This window comes from Eublepharis macularius, chromosome 4, assembly GCF_028583425.1.
Source record: "Eublepharis macularius isolate TG4126 chromosome 4, MPM_Emac_v1.0, whole genome shotgun sequence".
Taxonomy (NCBI): Eukaryota; Metazoa; Chordata; class Lepidosauria; order Squamata; family Eublepharidae; genus Eublepharis; species Eublepharis macularius.
The window spans coordinates 165,160,836-165,185,685 of NC_072793.1; the positions used below are offsets into that span (position 1 = coordinate 165,160,836).

General features: G+C 45.1%; 2 protein-coding genes across 2 annotated transcripts in view; both read right to left on the reverse strand.

The window, feature by feature from the left end:
• The window catches only part of LOC129329400 (E3 ubiquitin-protein ligase TRIM7-like), a 28,901-nt gene extending 8,616 nt beyond the window's left edge, over positions 1-20,285 (reverse strand). The window contains exons 1-5 of the mRNA XM_054978961.1: positions 19,561-20,285; positions 17,124-17,288; positions 14,431-14,526; positions 12,848-13,078; positions 1,137-1,159 (exon numbers count right to left, since the gene is read on the reverse strand). Coding sequence (XP_054834936.1) covers positions 1,137-1,159; positions 12,848-13,078; positions 14,431-14,526; positions 17,124-17,288; positions 19,561-19,968 — 923 coding nt within the window. The 5' untranslated portion in view covers positions 19,969-20,285. The remainder of the gene's footprint in view (positions 1-1,136; positions 1,160-12,847; positions 13,079-14,430; positions 14,527-17,123; positions 17,289-19,560) is intronic.
• Positions 1-24,850, reverse strand: part of LOC129329361 (zinc finger protein 208-like) — a 192,776-nt gene that overhangs the window by 105,458 nt on the left and 62,468 nt on the right. The gene's annotated exons all lie outside the window — the stretch shown is intronic.

The window sequence follows — 24,850 nt, forward strand, 5'->3', positions numbered from 1 at the left end:
CAGCAGTGGATCTTGAGAGCAAAGAAAGAAGGGAGGCCCTTTGAAGAGGGGCATCTAGCCCCTCACTGTTCTCTTGAGAGCGCAAAGCCAGGCATCTGAAGGATAAATTAGACATCAGGAAGAACAAGGCCCTTCTTTGAGAGCAGCAACCCCAAAGCCCCACTTCACATGTGCCGATGGAAAGAAGGAAGCAACCACAGTGTAGTAATTAGAGAGCTGGGCTATGGCTGCAGGACTCTGGTTCAATTCCTCACTCAGCCCTGCAGTTCATTGGGCAGGCCTCGGCCATTTTCTTTTTCTCTCAGCCTCACCTTCCTGACAGGGCTCTTTTGAGGAGGAGAGAATCACATACACTGCCATGAGCTCCTTAGAGGAAGGGAAGAATAAAAATGTGCCAGACAGAAAGGACGTCACATGGCAGCCCTGTATTCAAGAGGATCTTTCCTTCTGCTCCTTTTAATTGTCTGTCACGTTTGGGAGATATGGAAACTTCAAGCCCAATAATGTCATGGGCCCCTCCTTCTTCCCCTGAACGTATCTGAGGAGACGTATAGCAGGGGGCAAGATTTCTGACCAACAACTGTGAAATCCTCAACTAATCCGGCCTGAGCAAGAGCAGCATGAGGTGCCACCATGAAATGGCAGGAAAGCTGATGGAAATATGGCAGAACTCCTGCGTCCTCATGAGGAGCCTCCTTCATACCCAGAACTCTTGGAGCCTGGCACTCAAGTGGCCCCCTGGGCAGCCCAGATGCCAACCAAGACTCTGGTTGAATCCAACAACATTTACCATCTGCCATTTTGAGGAACTGAAACAGGTAAGGAGATTCAAGTTAAACCGTGTATTTCCTGGCTTGTTGGGGATGGCTTGTTGCCCAAGAGAAGATCATTCCTGTTTCAGCACCTCAAGTCTAGATGGACCTTCTAGAGATTGACACTCCCTCCCCGCTCTGTGTTATTTTGGCGCACGATTTTCCATCCATCGGACCGAGAACATCTCCAGCTTGCCATTTCCTGAGGGAGATCTGCAGTCTTGGTCACATCTGTCCGGGTCTGTAGCCTGAAGGACCCCTTTTCTTTACATGCAACTCAGATCTTTCCCAGAATCAGGAGGGTCACTCGAGAGATCCACTCACCTCTTCACGGTGCTTCTGACATCCTAAAAAGAAAAATGAGAAAAAGAAAGAGGAGGAAACTCAGCATCTGCCACAGGCCACACTTGGAAGAGCCCTCAGGCCCTGGAAGGCAACACATTCAGCATCTTCCTTTTTTTTTTTTTTGAAATTTTTTTATTGGATTAGACATCATTATATTTCAGACTTCATACAATCAATTTCCTTTACCTATCTTTATTCTAACCCCTCCCTTTCCCCCCTTTTTGTTGACTTCCAACAGTTTTCCAACCCCTTGTCTATTTTCCCCCTACTCATATCAAACTTATTTTGTCCCTTATATATGTACTTTCACTCTCTTCTAGGCTTCACTATATCAGCTAAATATTACATTTCTGGCATATCATCTTTACTGGTGTCCATTTGACTTATACTCTATGTTGCTTATGTAATTTCTCCATTATATAGTTATCTATCAATAATAATTTATCTGTTTAACCCAAATTTCTTAATATGACTATAAACACCATATACCTTCAGCTTAAGTTAATCAATTTAACTTAACTTCTATATACTTATATTCATTATATCTTAGCTATATATTTTTTCCATTATACAATTGTCTGTCAAAAATGAAATTACTACTTAATATAATAATCCACTAAAATAATTGCCTAGAAATTCTCATTTAACTCCCCAATCCCCGGTAAAGTCACCCCCCCCTCTTGTTTTATTACATTTCAATAGTTTTCAAACTGCCACAGTTCTCCTCCCACCTCCTATTTTTTCACCAAATATTGTTTCAGCTTCTCCCAGTCTGTGTTAAACTGTCCTGGATCAAGGTCTCTCAATTTTCTTGTCATTTTGTCCATTTCCGCCATGTACAGCAATTTGTAAATCCAGTCCTCGATAGTTGGCTCTTCTTGCACTTTCCATTTTTGCGCATACAAAAGTCTAGCCGCTGCTGTCATATAAAATAACAATGTCCTATATTGTGCTGGAATGCTCTCCATTCCCAAGTTCAGCAGCAGGAGTTCTGGGTTCTTATTTATTTGAAATTGTAAAATCCCACTTATCTCTTTTATTATTTCCCCCCAGTACTTCCTAGCTACCTCACAAGTCCACCACATGTGATACAAAGATCCTTCATGTTTCTTGCATTTCCAGCATTTATTAGACATATTCACGTTCCCTAGCGCAATTTTCTTTGGTGTCAAGTACCAACGATAAATCATTTTATGGACATTCTCTTTAATATTGGTACATGTCGTGATCTTCAACGTATTTTTCCACAAGTATTCCCACGCCTCCATTGTTATTTCTTTATTGAAATTAATAGCCCACTTCACCATTTGCACTTTAACTGTCTCATCTTCAGTATACCATTTCAGCAGCACTTTATATACCTTAGAGATTTCCTTTTTGTCCTCTTGTAAAAGTGCCTGTTCTAATTCCAAATTCTCCATTCTTATCCCTCCCTTCACACAGTCCGAATTATAAAGATCTCTGATCTGTCTGTACTGAAACCAATCGTAACTTGGAGACAACTCATCTTGCGTCTTTATTTTGGGTTTAGAAAGTTCCATTCAGGTTATCTCCTTGTATGTTAAACACTGTTGTTCATTATCGACAGTTCTTGGATCTATTACTTCATATGGAACCACCCATGAGGGGATTCCATCTTGTAGGTAATTTCTGTACTTCTTCCAAATTGTGAATAGGCTTCTCCGAATATAATGATGTAAGAACATAAAGTCCGTTTTTACTTTATCATACCATAAGTATGCATGCCATCCGAATATTTTTTTATATCCTTCTAAGGCCAGTAATTTCCGGTTTTTCAACGTCATCCAATCTTTCAACCACACTAAACAAATTGCGTCATAATAAAGTCTTAAGTTGGGCAGTTGCATTCCGCCTCTTTCTTTTGCATCTTGTAACACTTTCATTTTCACTCGAGGCTTTTTACCTGCCCAAACAAAATCTTATATTTTCCTCTGCCATTTATCGAACTGCTTGGAATCTCGGATAATTGGTATTGTCTGTAACAGAAACATCACTCTTGGCAACACATTCATCTTAATTACTGCAATTCTTCCCAACCATGACAAGTTCAGTCTATTCCATTTAATCAAGTCTTGCTCTATCTGAGTCCACAATTTCTCATAGTTGTTTTTAAATAAGTCTATATTCTTTGCAGTCAGTTCAATTCCCAGGTATTTCACCTTGCTTGTTACTTCGCAGTCTGTTATTTCCGTTAATAATTGTTGTTTTTGTTTAGTCATGTTTTTACATAGTATCTTTGACTTCTTTTTGTTTACATAAAATCCTGCCAAATCTCCAAATTCCTTAATTTTCTCTATTACCTTTGGCATATTCTCCATTGGATCTTCCACAATTAACATTATATCATCCGCAAATGCTCTGACCTTATAGGAAAAGTCCTTTATTTTTATTCCACGGATTGCATTATCTTCTCGTATCTGTATCATCAGTATTTCCAAAACCAGAATAAACAACAGTGGAGACAACGGGCAACCTTGTCTTGTACCTTTACCTATAGTCAATTTCTTGGTCACCTCATCATTCACCACAATTGCTGCACTCTGGTCTCTGTAAATTTCCTTTACTGCTCTTATGAATCTTTCTCCCATTTGTAGCTTTTCCATGGTGGCAAACATAAAGTCCCAGTTCAAATTGTCAAACGCTTTTTCAGCGTCCACAAAGAAGAAGCCAACCTCCTTGTCACAATGTTTGTCATAGTATTCAATAGCATTTATGACTGTCCTTAAATTGTCTTTGATTTGTCTATTTGGTAAAAAACCAGCTTGCTCCTCCTTAATAACTTCAGAAAGCCATCCCTTCACTCTTTCCGCCAGTATCTTCGCAAAAATTTTATAATCATTATTAAGTAACGATATAGGTCTATAGTTTTTCACGTTAGTCAGATCTTGCCCCTCTTTGGGGATCAGTGATATATTAGCTTCACTCCAAGTGTCTGGGATCCGTTGATCCTTTAAAACACCATTAATCACATCTTTTAGGAATGGTGCCAGTTCATTAGCCATTACCTTGTAAAATTTAGCTGTAAGTCCATCCGGTCCTGGCGCCTTTCCCAAGTTTGTTGACTGTATTGCCTTTCTTATTTCTTCCTCCGTTACTTCATTGTTCAATTTGTCTCTCCAAGCTTCCGAAATTACTGGGAGCTTCATTTTCTCCAAGTATGTCGCTATTGAGTCTTTATTCACCTCTTTTTTATTATACAATTTGGCATAAAATTTATAAAAGGCTCTGCTGATAGCTGTCTGCTCCAGGTACACTTTATTGTCCTCACAGATTTTATTTATTATCTTCTTCTCCTTTCTCTTCTTTAATTGCCATGCCAAATATTTCCCAGGTTTATTTGCGCCTTCAAACGCCTTTTGATTCATTCTCTTAAGATTCCATTCCAATTCTTAGTTATTCATTGCTGTCAGCTGTTCTTGAAGAATTTTAATATCCTGGTAGATTTTCTTTTTCCCTGGTCTTTTCTTTAACTGTATTTCTTTGGCTTTTATTTTCTCCGTGATCTCCTGTCTCTTCTCCTCTTTTTTTTCCCTGGCTCTTCCATTTAAGTCCATTAATATGCCTCTAATTACTGCCTTGTAGGTGTCCCATACCTTGTTGGTTGGTACTTCTCTGTTCATGTTATATTGTATGAAAAACTTTGTTTCTCTTCTCAACATCTCCATATTTTCTCCCTCTTGCAGCAAATCCTCATTTATTCTCCATCCTCTCCTTTTACTCCTTTTCCCCAACTTCCACATAATTGGATTATGATCTGAGCCTGCCATAGGCATTATTTCCACCTCCTTAGTCCAAAGCGCTAAGTCTTTTGAGGCCCAGATCATATCAATTCTTGATAGCGTAGAGTGTCTCGCCGAGAAAAACGTATATTGTCTGCCTTTGGGATTTTGTCTTCTCCATACATCTTCCAAAGTTTCCTGTTGCGTCAATACAAAAAACGTCTTTGGTAGTAGTCCTCTTTTCTTTTGTGCAGTTGCTGACTTTTTATCTAGTTCCAAGTTTGTCACTCCATTGAAGTCTCCTGCAAGAATTATCTGGTCATAAGAAAGTTAATCTAATTGCTTCCTCAAGTCCTCAAAAAAGCTTTCTTTTGCTCCATTAGGTGCATAGATTCCAATCACCAGTACTCTCTTTAAATTCCATATACATTCCACTGCTAAAAATCTGGCTTCCGCATCTCTCATCACTAACTTTGGCTGTAGCTCCTCTTTTATATACAATACCACTCCCCTTTTTTTTTATTGGAGGCCGCTACAAAATCACTGCCCAATTTATTCAATTTTAAATACTTTACATCCTGCTTTCTAATATGAGTCTCTTGCAGGCACACAATATCACATTTTTGTTTTAATAGCCAGTGGAGAATACTTTTTCTCTTATTCAGTGAATTAAGTCCATTTACATTCCAAGATAAAACTTTGCACTCCATATTCATAATCTTGTTGCTGGTAAGTCCTTTTCATTGTCCCTTATAAACTGTTCCATCTCTGATTCAGATCTAATGCGCTTTTTCACTCCTCCAAATTCAAAGGACACTCCTTCTGGTAATTCCCATCTATACCTTATTTTCATGTCCTTCAGAATCTGAATTAGAGCTTTATATTTTTTTCGATCTAACAACACCGATCTGGGTAGTTCCTTCATGATAATAATCGTCTTGCCATCAATCTCCAATGGATCTTGAAACTGTTTAGTCACAATCTTCTCTTTTATGTTTCTGGTCGTGAATTGCACAATCACATCTCTTGGTAGTTTCTTCTGGGTCGCGAATCTTGAATTTACACAGTATACCACATCTAGGATAGCCACAACTTCCTCCTCCTCCTTCCCCAGGTATTCAGCTAACACTTCAGCAATCTGTTCTTGAGCTGTCTTTCCTTCCACTTCCGGCAAGCCGCGAAACTTCAGCTGTAGGAATGACACGACACAGGGTTGCGATTCTGAGCATCAGTCTGCGAAGGCTAGTCTCCCTAGCCAGGCAGTGGCTCCTTTATTTAAGCACAGCATGCATACACAAGGACTGATGACCAAGGAAATAATGTTTATCTTTGCTGGCATCCAGTTAACCAGTTACTGACCTGGACGGCTGGAACTGCACGTTGCCTTGTTAAGCATTTACGAGGAAAGGGGAGCAGAGTGCCCTTTCGATCAGGGTAGGCTTTCCTATCCGCTGACCTAAGGACCCACACTCCACTCTTTTTCTTTTTATTTATTAGGAGCAGGAATCAAGTTACAATAAGCAGTCCTGTTCAGTATCTGACTATAGATTGGATCCAACATCAGATGCATGCAGTTGGTAATAATGCAGTTGTTTGGCTAAAGTTTTGGCCTGTGAGGCCATTAGCGGATACACGTGAGGTTGTTTTTCAAGCACCCTCGACCCCATAGATACAAGAGCAGGGAGACACTGTAACAGGCAACAAAGTAGAATTAAACATACTATAAATCCAATTCCATATTGGACAAGAAGACCGAACCACCCAGTAGGCAGCCAGGACCAGACTGAGGCCCACCAAGAGGGTAACAGATCTTGCTTAATACCAGAAGCTAGGTTATGTAAATTGTTCAATTGCACAGATATTTTTTGTGAATTATCAGACACATTAAAACAACACATATTTTTAACAGATTCGCACCCTAGATTATGCAATAACAGCAAATAATCAATAGCAGCGCGATTGTCCAAAGCAGCACGTCGGACCTCAATAAGCTCAGCATTCAGGGCAGCAATTGCGATAGAAGTTGCATTCATTGTCTTTGTCAGGCTGCAAGCTATTTTGCTAAGAGTTCGATGATTCACAATGGTGAGTGCTGGAACGCCAACTAGAGAGGCCGCGAGAGCCACAGCCTCAGCATCGCTGAGGAGATTCACTGTAGAGTCACAGCTGGAATCTAGCAGGGCTGCCCTGCGTCTTCGAGTGGGGATTAACAAATCGTCTTTGGCAGGGAGTACAACAGTAAGACGACTTAAGCAACAAACAGTATCAGACAAATTGGCAGGAAGATAGTTAAAGGTGCGATGGCCACAAGAAAAAAACCACCCAGGGGGCAAACGAGTGTAAGCAAAGGCAAAAGTTACATTTTCAACAGTGGAACAATTAATAACATTCGGGCCAACTGACAGACAGTGAGGCTTTTTGGGGTTGGTTGAGCAATTCACAATGCGTGCGCATGTAGTCTGGTTGGCAGTGTTATTAGAAGCTATAAAAGGAGTATACAATGACACAGCATCAGAGGGTAATTGATAGGAAGTAGTTCCCCAATCATACATGTGCTGGTACCCAATTTGTGTTTGGTCTATAAACATCTTAAGGTTAGTATCATTTAACAGATAGGACAAAGGGGTACATACTGGGATTAAACAAGAAGCTAAAAGCATGTGCATATCAGTGGATTCTTTCAGACAAAAGGAGGAAACGTTAACCTGCTTTGCAAGACGTTCCCAAAGATTATATTGCAGGTGGTCAGGCAACGAATCTGCCTGGACAGGGGTCAGAAAACAAAACAGCACACACAGAATGAGAAGTGAATTGGCAGTTATAACCGCAAAGATGGCAGCACACAGATTCTCGGGCGTCTCCGGTTGATTGTTGGCCTGTAGGACCTGTAGGATAAGAAAAGAAGCAAAATCTCGACCCCAGGTTATTATAGGCATGGTTCCTGGGGTTTGAGAGAAATTTAATTGATTCAAAGTAAAAAGAACCTTATGGACTTGCTGTGTAATGTTTGCCAAATTGGGGGTTCTATATTTCCCCTGTTTTAATTGTATTTGCAGCAGGGTTTTGAAGGAACGATTAGCCCGTTCAACAATAGCTTGACCCGTGGAGTTATATGGGATGCCATGAGAAAGACAAATATTCCATTGATCACAGAACTGCTGAAGGGTAGAAGAACAGTAAGCAGGAGCATTATCAGTTTTTAACCGCTGTGGACGGCCTAAAACAGTGATGGCAGCGAGGAGATGGGAAATAACATGAGAAGCAGTTTCTCCCCGCTGAGGAGTGGCCCAAAGCGCCCCAGAAAAGGTATCGATAGATACGTGAACAAACTTCCATGGGGAGAGGTCAGGAACATGAGTCACATCCATTTGCCAAAGCGCATTGGGCCCTAGGCCACGAGGGTTGACCCCCCCTTCAGGGACGTGAGAAAAGCCAGCACAGTGCGGGCACGCTGATACAATGGCTTGGGCTTCTGATAGAGGAATATTAAATAACTGAGCAAGGCCTTTGGCATTCTGGTGAAAAAATTGATGACTGGAGATGGGATCAGAAAACAGAGAATGGACAGCAGTATCAGCACGCGCATTGCCTTCCGATAAAGGTCCAGGCAAGGAGGTATGACTTCGAATATGGGCAACATGAAAGGGACAAGAACGCTGTTCAAGGAGAGATTTTAGAATGAGGAACAGAGCCATAAGATTAGAATCGATGCGGGGAGCCAGATAAGCACCAGGAAGACAGCTGATTAGCTTACAAACATAGTGGGAGTCAGAGATGAGATTAAATGGCTGCTGGGCAAAGGTGTGAAATGCAAGGATAGCAGCAGCGAGCTCCGCTCGCTGGGGAGAGGCCTGGTTGGCAGAATATTTAGTAATCCAGCGACCTTCGCTCTGAAAAAACAATGGGCTCAAAAGACTGGTATGGAAAGAAAAATAAGGTTCCACCCAATTAAGGGTGCCGAGGAGCTGCTGCAAAGCTACAAGTGTGAGGGGCTGTCCTGTTCAAGTTGGGCTGGTAGGTGTTGGTTGTACACCCTGACGTAGAGCGGCAACAAGCAAAAAGGCTTGATGAGAGGAACTTCCTATATCTTGGCAAGCTCTAATCATGTCTGCCAACTCCGGGTTGTTCCCCAGACCGGTGATAACCCTTCGGCACTCAGAGGTAGCATTTTCTTTAGCTAACTTAAGTAACAGCTCCTCTTGAGCGTCAGCGTTATCAACTTGACGCCTGAGGGCTTCCTGCAGGCGATTAACAAAGTCTGTGTAAGGCTCTGTGGCTTTTTGGCGAACGCTGGAAAAGGTTTGCGAGGGTTTGCCAGAGGAGGGGACACGCTGAAAAGCGCGAAAGGCACAATTTGAAGAAACCTCCAGAGTGGCAGCAGGCAAGACTATCTGATGATTGGTGTCACTAAAATTTCCTGCCCCATAGAGTTGCTCAGCAGTGTAAGCGCCACCAGAATTGGCGCCTCTTAGTAAACACTGCTGGCGGAACTCACTTTCCCAAACCACATATTGTGCAGGAGTTAAAAGCATGCGAATCATGGTTTTCCAATCCTCTGGGACTAGAGTATGATTACGCATGACAGCCTCAAGCATACCCTGCACATAACTGCTCTGCAATCCCGTATCTCGAATCGCTTTCCTTAACTCAGTAAGAACAGGATAAGAGAGAGGCTTATACTCCACAATCTGGCGACCCTGAGCATCAACCTGGTCAGTAACGTGAACTGGGCAGATAGCAAGCATTTCAGTTAATTCTGCCACATCCTCAGATTTCGCCTGCCTGAGTTCTCGTTCCAGTACCTCCCTCACCAGCCGCCCTGGCACCCCTCCCGCAGAAGGTGGAGGATTAAAATCCTTACCGGGAGGTGCAGAGGGTTTTGGAGGGGAGGGAGAGCTGAGCGGTGCTGGAGGAAGCAATTGCACCTCAGCATACTCCGGTGGACATTCCTTAGACAACTGAGCAATTGGAACGGGTGTAAACTTCTCCACTGCATTCCTGCATTGATACCAGGTATGCAACAATTCTACATGAGCTCGTGGCGGGGCATGGAGAACCCGGCCGATTTTCTCCCAGTCCTTGAGGCGGAGAGACCCCTCCTCAGGATACCAGGGGCAGAGCTTAGTAAGCTCCTGAACCAAGGAGCGAAGTTGACTAGAAGTCACGGACCCGCCGGACTTCTGAACCAGGAACTGGAGTTCCTCGATATGCCTGCGCTGGGCATGTGAAAATTGTCCTCCCATACTCACCAATGAAGGGGTCACTGAGACAGCGACGAAGGAGTGCACTCAAAGGGGCCTATGCCAGGCGTTGGTGAGCGGGTGTCCCTGTTCGGCTGCGCCACTTGTAGGAATGACACGACACAGGGTTGCGATTCTGAGCATCAGTCTGCGAAGGCTAGTCTCCCTAGCCAGGCAGTGGCTCCTTTATTTAAGCACAGCATGCATACACAAGGACTGATGACCAAGGAAATAATGTTTATCTTTGCTGGCATCCAGTTAACCAGTTACTGACCTGGACGGCTGGAACTGCACGTTGCCTTGTTAAGCATTTACGAGGAAAGGGGAGCAGAGTGCCCTTTCGATCAGGGTAGGCTTTCCTATCCGCTGACCTAAGGACCCACATTCAGCTGCTTCTCCATATGTTTACTCTCCGCAACCGCCATTCTCCCCCTCATCACCCTCATCTCTGTTCGTTGCGTATCTGCTAAATTCTCCACTGCACTTTCCACTACCTTAACTCTTTGCTGTGTTCCCTGCAGGTCATTTTGCATTGTTTCCATACCTTTCTTCACTTCTGCCAGCTCATTTTTTACTGTCTCTTTAACCTCTTTCACCAACTCCGGTTTCATGTCCTTGAGCTCCTTAATCACTTCTAAAAGTTTTTTATCCAAATTCTCTATCGCCGATTGCCACTCTTTTTTCTACATCGTGGGGCTTGCTTTGGCTCGCTCCCACGAGTCCGCTCTCTTCCTTAGCTCCGTGGCGTTTAATTTAATGTCCTTTTAGTTTAAATGTCCTGGTTTTTCCAAAAAAACCTTTTAAATAGTCCAAAATGTCGGGCGTCTTTTCTCTATGGTTCCTCTATGATTTTTGTAATCCAATATGGCTTACTTCCTCTTTCGCTGAAGCCGCGGCTCTTCCCCTTTCAAAGATGGCGATTCCCTTCTTCCTGCCCTCCGGCAAGGGCCGCTTCTCTCCAGCAACTCTATCGTTGTTACGTACTTCCTGTTTCCCGACTTCCCACAGCAGTTCTCGCGATGGTAAAACTTTCTCACAGCCTGATATCTCCTTCTAGCCACAGGTATTCAAAACAGTAGTCCAATTTCTTTAATAACTTCGTTTAACTTAGTCCTTTTTCTAATATAATTCTTGCCGGGTCCTCCCCTCCTTATACTGAGTCTGTTGCAGTTTAAAAGTCTACTTTAATTCTTCTTTACTTTAAGTAATCTGTCCCGTTTCAAGAGATAGTGATCTTTACCTTCTCATTCACTTTCCATGGGTTGTAATCGCTGTTTCAATCTTAGATTCCCATCCACTCTTCTTTCCCCTGTTGAAGCTTGGGCATGTAGGTCTTATGCCAACCGCATTGGCACCAGGACTGCCGCAGAGATTATAGCCGACCTGTCTTAGGGTGGGACCTCAAGGGTCGGGAGAGGATCCGTTGCGTAGGACCCCCCCTCGCCCGAGATCAACGCTCCCTGAGGTACTTGAGCGTTCTATGCCTGTTCTCCGCCTGAGAACAGTTGGCCGCGGGCTTTGTTTTGCCCCGCTGGCCGCTTAAACGGCAGCCCGGTCAGCTCCACGATTAGAGCTGCGTTAGACCTCCATGGATCCCAAACCGGAAGTTCATTCAGCATCTTCCTGAGGGAATGACAGCAGCAGGCAAAGTGAAGCCCTTTCAGAGTAGAGCCAGGCAATCCATTTGACAACAGTACACAATATATTGCCATCCCCGGCAAAAAAACTCAGTTTAAAAGTCGCTGCAGAAGATCTTTCATACAGGCCTTATTTCTGACTGTCTCAAAAAACTACCTATGAACCTGGTTTTCCTCCCAACTTTCTCTCTCTCTCTCTCTCACACACACACACGCACACGCGCGCACACGCGCGCACACGCACGCTTCAGAGATTCCTCCATCTGCCATTTTCTTTTGTAGTTTGCTTAACCTCTCAAACAAGGGCCATTCCCCATTCTCCATCAGTGTGACCCCATGGATTCCTCTAGACCCTTGGCCAGCCACTGTGAAATGGTGTCACATTCTCAACTGAGCAAGGAATGTGCCAGAAAAGGGTACTTCAATGCCCTCCTGGGTACACTGGGAAGAAAATTTGAGGTACTGGCAAACCTCAAACCACCTGTGCACCACCACAGCTTCTTGATTCTCAGCCTCAACAAACAAAGGCTCCACAGAACAGCAGATTCTGAGATATGTCTGTGACTGAGATGCAAAATGGGGAGACTCTGACAGAGGCCCTTAACACACCAGGGCCCTTCAGGTCACCTGAGAAACTGCACTTCTGCAGTCACCTGGGGTCCACGTAGAACTTAATGCCTTCCCCATTATTGACCCGCAATGCTCACCCATATGGAATGAACACTGGATGGTGCATTACTGCACCAGCCATACTTATCCTAAGCAAAACATTTGAACCGTTCCTTGACATTTTCTTTTTTCACTAAAATGCACACTTTGAAGTGTTCTTTACTTAGAAACAAAATTTAAGATGTAAAAATACTGATCAAACAGTAAGCTGCTGTTGAAAAGCCACAGAAGAAGACATGCAACAGCAGAGGGACAAGCAGTACACGGACAGAGAGGGAACAAGAACTTATGCACAGCCTAAAATGGTCTCACTGGCTTTTTGCCTAAGTGAAGAAGGCATAGAAAAGAACTGGAGCCAGCCATCTCCAAAAGGGGAGCCGAGGGTCTTCCTGCCACCCCCTTACCTGCAGGAGGTCACTGGCTGGTTGCTGGCTCTTCTCCTCCATCTCCCGGATGAGGCTCTCAAGAGAGGAGAGTCCCTCAGAGAGCTCCGCCAGGTGCTGGTCCCTTTGGCTTGCTACCTCCCTCTCCACCTCTTCCATCTGGGCCAGCAGAAGTTTCTCTTGTTCCTCCAGAAACTCGTGCAGTCGGCTGAACTTGGCTGCTGTTGCTTGCTTCTCTTCTTTGCTTTGCTTCTGAGATGGAAAGAGAAGAAAAGCATGTCAGAAACACGCTGGAAGGAACACTATAAGACACTCCTATCAGATGAGCAATTTTTGCCTTTCACTGAGATCCCATCAAAATTTGGCAGGGAAAAAGAGAAATTTAACCCACATTCGGGGTTAAAGTACCAGCTGATCTCACTTGAACTCATGGAGGGGTTCTTTCAGTCACAAAAGATTATTTCTGCAGTAGAAGACCTAGAGAGTAGGAAGGACTTTGGAGGCCTTCTGTTTCCCCACTAAAACTCCCTCCATAGGCAGCCTCTCCCCCCTTCTCAACAAAGGACCAGATTCAAGGTCTGAGTAGAAAAACCACCGGGGGAAAAAGAGATAACAAGCTTCTCCACCTCACTTGGTCTCCTAGTTTAAATCGCAACTTCCCTGACTGCATTTTGGGCAAGAAGAAACTTCTAGGGGGGAAACTGACAGGCTACTGAATATCCCAAGTACTTTCCCTCTTAGAATTAGTAATGGCTGAACTCCGCTAGGCTTGATACCGGATTGATGCACTAGCCATTGGCATTTCCAGCCAATTTGTGGCTAGTACAAGGGGGCTCAGATATTTTGGAGACTTCTTCAGGCTTCCAGTGTTGGTGTATGAAACTAATGGGCCCTGGACAAACACATTACTGTATTGCTCCCTGAGTAATTTGGGTATTTCTGCCCAGGATACACCCCACAGCTAACAATGGCTTGGGACATCAACTGATTGCAACCAGCAGAAATTAAAGACCTTCCAAGTTGCTCTGTAGTTCGTAGAGATTCAGAGTTTAAGTGCAAGTAAGCAGCTAACACTGAAGACTTTTTTGAGGCATCCTCAAAAGCAGTTAAACCTTCCGATGCCCATTTACTGCTATGGGCTTGGAAGGGTAAAACTCTGCTCAGAACTGCATTGTTCAGTCTACCAAACAGCAGTCTTTAGGGGCCTGGGCTGTTGAATATTGAGCATCCGTGCACAGAACTTTATTTAACATTCAGAGGCACAGAGTATCTGCTTAAGAAAACAATACTGAACTCATAATGCAAACTAGCATAGCGAGCAGGATGAATTTGTACATCCAAGAAGACCATTAGAAATTTCAGCATCACCACCAGTACAGGGGAAAGTGAGTACAAAATGGCCCCATACATCTCCCACAGGAAATGTTCACAACATACCATTCTAAGGGATCTCTAAGCAATGTTTTCTGTGGGGAACCAAGCAATTCCAAATTTGAAGGGGGGCTGCCTCATGGGTTGACTTTTCTGCCATTTGAATTCTCTCCCCCCCCCCAACCAGTACTGGTTCTAGAATCTGTTCACTTCTCAGCAATAGTGACACTTACGAGCAGGTCTTGACTTTCCTTCACTACGTCTGCTTTATAGACCAGAATTCCTTCTCTCGCCTCCTTCAGAATCTCCAGCCAGTTGCAGAATTGTTCCTGGGGGAGAGGAAACACCCCAAAATGAGGTTTGTTCCTTTTTGGCAATAAGCAAAACCATCATTAAGGGCCAAGCTAGATATACTTGCCAGATGTCCTTAATGGGATCTTCAACAACATTTTCCAAAGGCTAAACACAAGCAGCTCCCTTATTCTCCTCTGATTGCCACTGGGGATGCTATTCGCAGTGGCAATACTGCTTCCACATGGATATTCCCCATCCTACCCACCATTCCACCCTCATCCCCTGCTACAGGCTGGTTTTTAGTTTTGGGAGACCCAAGTTCAAATCCCCACACGGCCACAGAAGTTCACAGGGTGACCTTGGGCTAACCACACACACACAGAGGCTAACCTCCTTCCCAGGGTTGTTCTAAGGAGAAAATGGAGTAGAGGGGATCAATGTAAGCCATTTCGAGTCCCCATTGCAAAAAAAAAAAGTGGACGGAGGATATAAATGACATAAATGAATAAATTTTTAAAAATATTCAGTCAGTATATCATTATAGTGTGTTAACAATTATAGCATGTTTACTACTGATAATTTTAAAAAGAAGCGGCAAAAAGTTCACTGGCAGGAGCTGTTTGTGGAGCTCGATAATAAGGACAAGATCCTTCTTCCAGAGGTGAGACCAACAACCCGTGTGCTCAACCCTTGTCCTTCCTGGCTGAATAAAGCTGCCAGAGGAGGACTGGCGGACTGGGTGAGGGGAGTGACCGGTGCTTTCTTGAGAACAGGAACCATACCAACCGGGCTCAAGGAGGCAGTAATTCAACCTGGGTTGGAAAACAACTTTCCCAAATCCCTACTATGTTGGATAATTTCCTGACAGTCTCCAATCTTTGTTTATTTTTATTTATTTAAAACATTCATTGGTTGCCTATCTTCCACAGGTGCGCAAGGCTGCTTACAATGTAAAGTATCAAAAAACATCAGTTCAAAACAGAGTTAAAACACAGGTAAAATACATTAAAAACGTATCCTAAATATACAGTCTTCAACAGCCTTCTGAAGTTGTTTTTCAATTGTGGGGCTGCCACCAAGAAGTCCCTGTCCCATGTACGCACCAATGGAGCTTCTTTGGTTGATGGGACAGTCAAGAGGGCCTCTCCCTGTGAACTTTATTCCTGAGCAGGAACATATGGGAGAAGATAAGTCTTTCAGATATTCTGGTCACAATCTGTTAAATAAGAGCTGTTATTTGATATTTTACATTGTAAGCCACCTTGCGCACCTTTGAAGGAAAGGTGGCTAATAAATATTTTAAATAAATAAAACTTTAAAAACCCAAAATAGGTGGGAGGGTAAATGGCGCTGGATTGGGGGATGGAAATCTCTGCCTCCCATTCCACACTACTCCAAAGCCCATTTGGGTACAAACTTCCAAGAAAGAGCATACCAATGCAGGTTTGGCGAAGAATGCCAAAATTAAATCCACTGTGATATTGGAGGGGGAATGTGGAGCAAGAGCAGAAGTAAAGATAGCTGTAGCAAGGGGGGTTTCTAGTAGTGCTACATAGGGGTGTGCACCCAAAAAAATATTCTGATGTCAGCGATTTTTTTTTTAAAGCAGGATCTGTAAAATCCCGGTCAGAGAATCTCAGGTTGAATCAGCCATTGCTCTCTACAGGGAAAAATGACTTTAAGGGGAGGCTGGAGGGCATTTTTAAGCAATCTCTACAAAATTTGCAGGGTGCCTACTTCTCACTGTCCCCTAAAGGCCCCTCCCCCAAATTTCAGGAGGATTGGACCCCAGGATTGGAAACACTGTCCACTGTTTCCTATGGAGGAAACATTTCCAAGCCTTTTTAACTACGTAGATCCTCTGATTCAGTATAATTCTAGTGCAAGTTTATTGTCAGTGCAGAGACTTCCAGTGTCACACCAGAGAATCCTTGCCAAGAATCCTTTTAGTGAAGCAAGGGATGGGGGGGGGAGCTTGTTGAGACACCGAGTTTAAAAGGCAGCCAGCAATGGAGGCTTCAAGGGGCTCAGGTGTGTGTGTGGGGGGGGGGAAAGGGAAAATAGGATGAGAAAACTGCCTGCTGCTCCCCGTCCCCTGCCAGCAGCAGCACAGAACTTGGCTCCATTTGCGAAGTGACTGTCTTGTCACTGCTGCTGCTGTTCCACCTCTGCTGCGAGCCCAAGTGCCTGGATCCCATCTGGGGTCTAGGCATGCGATCCAGCTTGACCACATTAAGCCAGATCAGGATTAATCCATCTTTTAATCTGGTTGCTGAACACAGATCACACACCCTTAGTGCTGCAGTGCAGCGGAGGGGCTTTGGCTCAGTGGCATCTCCTTGGCATGCAGAAGGTCCCAGGTTCAATCCCCAGTATCCCCAGTTGAAATGATCAGGTAGTGGTTGAGAGCAATTGGCTGGCCAAACAGCAACACAGCTAGAGAGGGCGTCAGCCCATCTCCTGCATATTAGCCTCAGCAGGAAAGGGGGAGGCAATTACCAAGGGAGTTGTCAAGCCAGGAGGAAGGCCAAGAGGCTGGGGTAGATACTGGAGGAAGTTTCCCTACAAATAGTCCCAAAAGGGAAGGATCCACCATTTCCCCCCACCAATATCCACCATGTCGATTTCTTACCTTGTACTCTTGAGAAGCCTCCTCAACGGGAATGATTTCATGATTTCTGTGCTCTTTGGATCGGTCACAGACCAGACAGACGGGGGCTTCATCGGCCTTGCAAAAGAGTTTCAGCGGCTCCTGGTGCTTCTGGCAGACTCTCTCTTTCCGAGCTGCCACGACTGGCTGGTGCCCAAAACAAAGGAACAGAATTTGTTTTAATTCCCCCACACACCTGGAACTGCATCTCCCCTGGCCTGGAAGATTGGACATAATTAATGCCTCACTCAGAACAAAAAATCATATAAACCTAGGTGTAACTGAGTTTTTTTTAAATTAAGCCTTATATTCCATTGAAAGCCAATGAACAAATCACAAGTCCTGCTTCCAAGTAAACTATGTTCTCCCGGGCCCCACTTTGAGCTACGATTTGCAATGTACCAGAGGAACCCCCAGACACACTCACCCCATTCCTTTCTTGCAGTGCACAGTGCACACCCCTGGGGGTTATTATGACAAACCCCCCAAAGGGGATCCAAGTGTGTAAGGAGATGATGCGGGAACTGTTGAAACCTCCCTGGGGGTCAAGAGACAAAACCCTCAAAACTGGAAAGTGAATCCTCAGTTGCGGACGAGCAAAGCTACCACCAATCTCTTAGGTTAACACTTCACTTGAGACCAAGAGGCAAATCTCAAGTCCTCCTGGGTATTTACCAAAACGAAATCAGTCATGCAAGACAGACAACTTTGCAGATTAAGGTCCACAAAACAATTACTTGGATAGCTGTGGCCAGTAGGCAATAGTGCTGGATTCAGACTGAAGCAGTGAAACCTGAATAACTTCACAAGTATATTAAAGAAGTGCAAGAAAATATTGTTACAGAAGTATGCAAAACAGGAAAAGAAAATAATAACAGTTAAATAGCTGTTCTAATAATACTGTCACAGGCATTTTGTTCTAAAACAGACCGTTACCTTTCAGCTAGAGCATAAGAGTCCAGAGAAAACCACAGAATCCAAAGTCCAGAACGAGTGTGTGACTACAGGCATCCAACAACAACCATCCCCAAAGGAAAAATGTGACCTTTAACATAGGAAGGACATGATCTGTAGGAAGGATGTAAGTAGCTTTATGGCTACCTGCCCACAGTATGGCCTGACCAGCTTGATCAATCAGTGAATGGGCCACAGACGAGATGATGATGGTGATAATAACAACAACAACAACATTCAGTTTATATACCATCCTTCAGGACAACTTAACACCTCCTCAGAGCGGTTTACAAAGTATGTTATTATTATCCCCCCAACAATCACCCTGAGGAGGGTGGGGCTGAGAACCAGTTCATTTGGTTCATGAAAACGTCACATCTGGGTCAGAAAATCATCACTTCCGGGTCAGCAGAAGTTCACTTCCAGGTCAGCAGAAGGTCTGCAGGAAGTCCATCCCCTGTTGCCTACGAAACTGATTGATTGGCACCAGGACGCCTACATTTCCCATCAAAACTTGAGGGAAGCTGACAAGTGTCCAACCTGTGAAAGGTGTCACTTGTAGCTTGGCTCTGAGACTCCCTCCTGAGCTCTATCCTTGAAGCGCTCTGATCTGCACCTGTGGCTTGTTCCATCCCACTCTCTTTTATATGGGAACCATGCAGCCTCCTCCTGACTGCACTTGCCCAGAGGAAAAGGCCTTCGTAGCTTCCAATTAGGCCAGAAGGCCTGAACCAATATTTGAAAAAGGCCAAAAAGTAGACTGGCATAGTATTTCTTGACAGGAACTGCATGAATTCGGATGGACCCTGCTGGGCTGAAGGCCACATTTCAGATGCAAATCCAAACCAGCCCATCCATTTTCTCCCAGACAGCCTCTCGTCCTGGCTGGCCCTCTGTAATCTTCTGGTGGGATGAAGTTGGGAAGAGATAAGGCCATAGACAAGCACCCTTCCATCATGAGGAGAACCTCAAGCACCTCTTTTGATGCATGCATTACTCTCCATTGCTTTGGAAGCCAATTTGTGGCTTAAAGAAAAGGCCAAAATATCATTACAAGCCAACGAGAGACCAACAAGACCCTATGCCTATAAGGATACTTTGCAACCACGGGAAATTTTGTGCCCACAAAGTTGAGAAATAGTCTCTTGTGTTGGTGAAATGGGGCACAACAAGAGCTCTGTTGGATCAGCCAAGCATGGATCTGCCTAACCCAGTATCCTGTTTCCAACCTCTGGACAACCAAATGTATCCAGGAAGTGGGGGTGGCAGCATTTCCACATAATAAGCTGGGCATCTAAAGTTAAGGAAGGCTGGACCAATCCCCCGCCACTGTTAAACAGCTGGTTCCTAATGTTAATTGCTTTAATACCTGTCCTTATTTGCACAGTAGGGCTCTTTCCACTGCAAAAAACTTACAGAGAGAAGCCAAGGCTGGTCCCAAGGAAGATTCACAGAGATTTCTTACCTTGTAGTCTTGGGAAGCCTCCTCCAGGGGGATCACCTCGTGATCTTTGTGCTCCTTGGATTTGCCACAGAACATGCACAGGGGCTCTTCCTCATCCCTGCAGAAGAGCCTCAGGGGCTCCTGGTGCTTCTCGCAGACGCCCCCCTGTCCCTCCTGAAGAGGGAACTTCTTGGCTATTTCCACGAAGTTGGCCAGCTGCAGGTTCGGCCGCAGGTTCTTCGGCTGAGCTTTTCCCCTGCATTGGGGGCAGGAAGCCTCTACCCCCGACTCCCCCCAGCTCCGGGCCAGGCAGGCTCTGCAGAAGTTGTGGCCGCACTCGGCGATCGTGACGGGATCCCTGAAAAACTCCAGGCAGACGGAGCAAGTGGCTTCCTCGCAGAGCTCTTTGACTGGACCGCCAGCCGCCATGGCTGCCTCGGCAAAGGGAAGGGAGAGCAACCGCGGTAGTTTCGTTTTCCCGCTCTAGGCTGGAGAAAGGGCCTTGGGGCGGAACTGTTCTCTCTGCCTCCCAGGTGTGCTCACCTCTGTAAGTGCCTCGAGAGGAGACCTTGCCCTTCGCGGCCCGGGCCAATGGGGCGTCTTTCCCTGGGACTGATCAGGGGCTGCAGGCTCGCTCGGCGCAGATCGCCCGCATGGAAAGCCTCCTCCGGCACCGCCCAGCCGCCTTCCCGCCGGCCAGGATTTCAACACCGCCTAAAATGTCCCCCAAAGAGGCATCAATCAGAAAAGCTGGAAGGAAGCAGGCGGGAGGAGCAGAGCCTCAGAGGAACGGGTCGGGGAGGAGCAGGCGCTTATCGGTCTGTTTATAAAGTTTATACCCGGGGGCGTAACAAGCGGACACGCGCCCCTGCCCCTTTGCAAACAAAACCCAGCCGGGCTCAGATCGGCCCTGCCCCTCTTGCTGGGGCGGCAGAAACTGTCCAGTTTCCCTGACGAAGCTGCCTGGGAGGAAGAGGCGCCCAAGAGACGCGATCCCCCCTCTCCGGCCCTTGCTGTACCGCTCGGAGACGCTCCCTTCCCACAGCAGCAAGACACGCGAGTCAAGCGGCAGAAGATGCAAATGCAAGTCTGGCCACAGAATCGCCAGAGAAGGCAGCGCGGACTGCACCGCTCAGGACGGGGTGCGTGGGTGGGGGGGTCACGTTTCTAAAATCTCCCCTGTGTTACAGAAACCTTGACGGGAACAGAAAACCAGCAGGGCAAAGAAAGGGTTCAGGCGCAGTCTTGCTCCCTGACCTGCTAATTTTCTCTCGGCAAGATCTGCCCCCCAGGAAGTGTTCAAGTGGCACCGCCCAGTTTTCTAGCTGTGAGCAAAGTATCAGAGCAAAGTATCAGAGCTTCTGATCTTCGGAGGAGGAACCTGGCTGTACTGAACTGGGATATGCGTGAATAGGTGGATTTGGTCTTGCCTGGTGTGGCTATCCTGTGTTTATTACTCAGTAGTAAGTCACACATTGTACATTCACTTACTCCAGTCTAAGCCCATTGATTTTAAAACGCTTAGACTGGAATACCTCCACGTTGGATCGCAAGGTACTGGAAGAGCTTTTCTTGAGCTACTGTAATCCTATCTCCTATGGGATCCAATCTCTATGGGAAGCCCTTAGGAGAAAGCATTCGTAGTTCGAGTATTGGATGCTGTGCCATCAGTATGCCCGGGACACCCAGCTCTGCGTCCCTCTAGCCAGATATCCCCGGGGATGTGGTTGAGGTCTTGAGCCACTGCCTGACTTTAGTTGTTAAGTGGCTGAGAATGAACAAATGGAGACTGAACTCTGAGAGGATGACGGTAATGCTGGCTGGGAAGGCAGGTTGCACTTTCGGCATCTGATGGGGTTCAGCTGCCCATTTAAGAGCCAATGGGCTATACTGGATCCAGTGTTACTGGTGGAGAAGCAAGCTTATGCAGTCACAAAAACTGCCCTTTTCCACCTTCATTTGGCCTGGAAGATGTCCCCTTGACCCAGCTGATGTAGGCACCTGGATCCATGTCATGGTAACACTAAAACTAGACTATTGTAATGCACCCTACATGGGTTTGCTCTTGAAGTCAACTCAGAGACTCCAGACAGTACAGGATGCCCCAGTTCAGTTATTACCAGAATGCAGGTGGAATATGCTCACAACATCCATACAACAGTCACTTTGTTGGCTACCCAGCAACTACCAAACCCAATCTGAGGCACCGATTATCTTATACACAGCCCTTAAAGGCATTGGACACAGATATCTGCATGACTGCCTCTTTTTCTTTGTTCCACTGTGACAGCTTTTCTCGTCCAGCAAAACCTTCCTCTGTTGTGTCCTCCACCTTGTTGTACAGCCTGCCTCAGGAGATTGCAAAGGCTACCAGGAGGAAGGGAAGAGGATTTCTCTAATTCATTCTGCAAAGTTATTCAGGAGGGCTTTTCCATTAATGCAAAAGGCCTGTACTATAACAAAATGGTTCAGAAAGAAACTTTGCAAGAGGAAAGAGGCTGTGGACTATACCAGCTTTTTATTGTGTTATCATTTGCTGTATATATTATACTGATCTTACTGCATTTCTACTTGTGTGATCCTGTTGTTTGATATATCACATATCAAATTCCCAAGTGCCCCCTGCTGTGGATACTTAAATCTGTATGAGGGGGCACTTGGGAACAAAATAGATTGTCCGGAAAACAAGTGGGCAGGCAAGCAGGTAGCCATGAGCGGGTGGTGTGAATGTCGAAGCTTACTCTGAGGTGGCAAGGGAGAGAACAGCTGGATGGAAGAAGAACAGAGCAGGCCTGCCAGGAGACAGTGGGACCCAGCCAGTCTTTGCACCCTTTGTCCCTCCCTGGGGGAGGAGCTCCCTGTGACCTGACTGGGTGGGAATCATCGCTGCCACCAAGCCAAGGAGGTGATGATGTTGGCAGGCAGGAGGCACAGGAATCGTTGCTCCCAACCCGTGCCATGCTGCTGATGGAGGAGATAGGCGGGCGGGTGCAGGAATCACCCCCCCCCCTCAGAGCTGACCTGGCAATGCTGGAGGCAGGTAAAGGGTGCAGAAGTCATCATTCCCCTCCCTGCTGCCAACAGGGGAGGCAGGGGGCAGTCGTTGCCGAGACTCAATTCAACTCCAGGGCTGAGAGAGTGGAGGGACATAATTCCTGGGGAGTTCCTGTGTCGGTTGTGTGGGGAGAGCAGGAGCGGCCTCCTCTGCAATCCAGATTAATTCATGGGATCTACATTTATGTGCCACTCTCCGTCTTTAAAACTGTTAGGGAGGAAGGATGGTGAAAAATAACACAAATAAAGCAATGGGGGGGGAATGGGGGGATCTTAATATACCGTACTGAGCTCATTTTCTTTTTCCAAAATTTACTTATTTAGATATTTACATCACACCTCTTCAATGGGGACCCAAAGACTATCAGAGGTGGTTTGCCATTGCCTGCCTCTGCAACCCTGGTCTTCGTTGATCTCCCATCCAATGACTACCCAAGACCAACCCTGCTTAACTTCTGAGATTTGATGAGATCAGGCTCACCTGGGCTGTCCAGGCCTGGGATCTGGCTGGGTGGGAATCATCGCAGCCTGCCCCTGCCAAGCTGGCAACACTGGAGGCAGGTGCGGGAATCATTGATGCCTCCACGCCAAGAGGCACAGCGCTGCAGTTGAAGCTGCTGAGAGGCACAGTAGGAGCCAGTAAGAAAAAAAGATGTAAATCCTTCTGCATTCCTTGTAATATTACATAATCTTTGAATATGTCTCCTTTTCTGCATTTTTTGCAATATGCATCTTTGAACCTATGCTTGGTAGGAAAATGGAAACTTTTGTTCAGCAGCCATTTTGTGCTTCCGTTTCCTCTTTGGAGTCCCACTGCATCTCTAGTGGCTGTTTCCATTACCAATCTGCTTTCTACTCTACTGTTTTCTTCAGCTGAAAGATCCCTTTGTACTTTCTTACTGTGAAATCCACATATAAATGTCTCTTTTTAAATACTTTTATTATACATTTGTTTGATCTATACAATACACACACATTCTACTACAATTTTTACATATCACAGTGAGTTGAGGGGACTATAAACAACCGTCTATCATATTACATTACTCAGCTAGTCATCCATAAATGGGATAATTTTACATTAGTTTACTCAGTGAGACAAGCTGACAAATTTATCTCTTAATGCCTCATTAAGCCCCTCCTTGAAATCATGTTATAAAGGTTTTTTTTAAGAAACCAAAATGCTGCTATAATGAGGAAACACATTCATCTTCTGTGGCAAAAAATCCCCCTTTGTTTTGGGTGTGGGGGTGGGATTTGTGATCTTGACCTCATGCAAACCCAAGTGACTGTCAGCCAATCAGGACCCAGGGAGCTCCCCTGCATGAGAAGCCAGCCGCAGGTGAGAAGGGGGAAGAGAAACATTTTTCTTCAGGCAGGGAATTTGTGACTCTGGATAAGAACATCTGTTTAGCCAGGATTTTATTTGGCTTTTTAGGGAGGGTCTGGGGTTTAGGAAAGAAGCTTGTTTTGGTGGGATAAATAAGCATCCTGTTCCGGGCCAAACATACCAATCTTACGTGTAGTGAAACTGACAGCCAGTTTTACTTTATATACTGAAGTATTCCACACAAAACTTCTACCCTGTTTTCTGTTAAATACAAATTTGTTGTTTATCTACATCTGTGTTGTCTGTCTGGTCAAATATCTAGGGAGTGGAGATTTATCCTTAACTCATAAGTAAGTATGACCTTATCTTAATAGGTTCCCAAATAAGAGACCATTAGGGAACACATGATTTATATTTATTTTATTTTTTATTTAAAATATTTATTTACAATATTTATTATTATTTAAAATATTTATTGGCTAACAAATACTTTAAATAAACTGCCACACCTTTCTTCTAGCGCCTCTTGTGAAATCTAAAGCTTTCAGCTATTTCTTTAAACAACTTATTTGTAGACTTTTCTGGAGGAATCAAATTTCGCACACAAGTGTGTATGTTTTTCCTCCTATAATACGAGATCAAATCAAGCCCGAATTTTCCCTAGAAGCTAAAACGACAAAACTGAGACTATCATACTTCGGTCAGATCATGAGAAGACAAAATTCCCTGGAAAAGGCAATAATGCTAGGAAAAGTGGAAGGCAGTAGGAAAGAAGCAAGTCTGTTAATGATAGGACTTTTGGAGGTCTTTCATTCATAAGGACACCATAGGTCAGAGGTGGCTTGATGGCACATAACACACACACACACACACAATGCTCAGCAAAGGAGTAACAAGTTGTTTTTGGAGGGATGGGTGAGAGCTCAT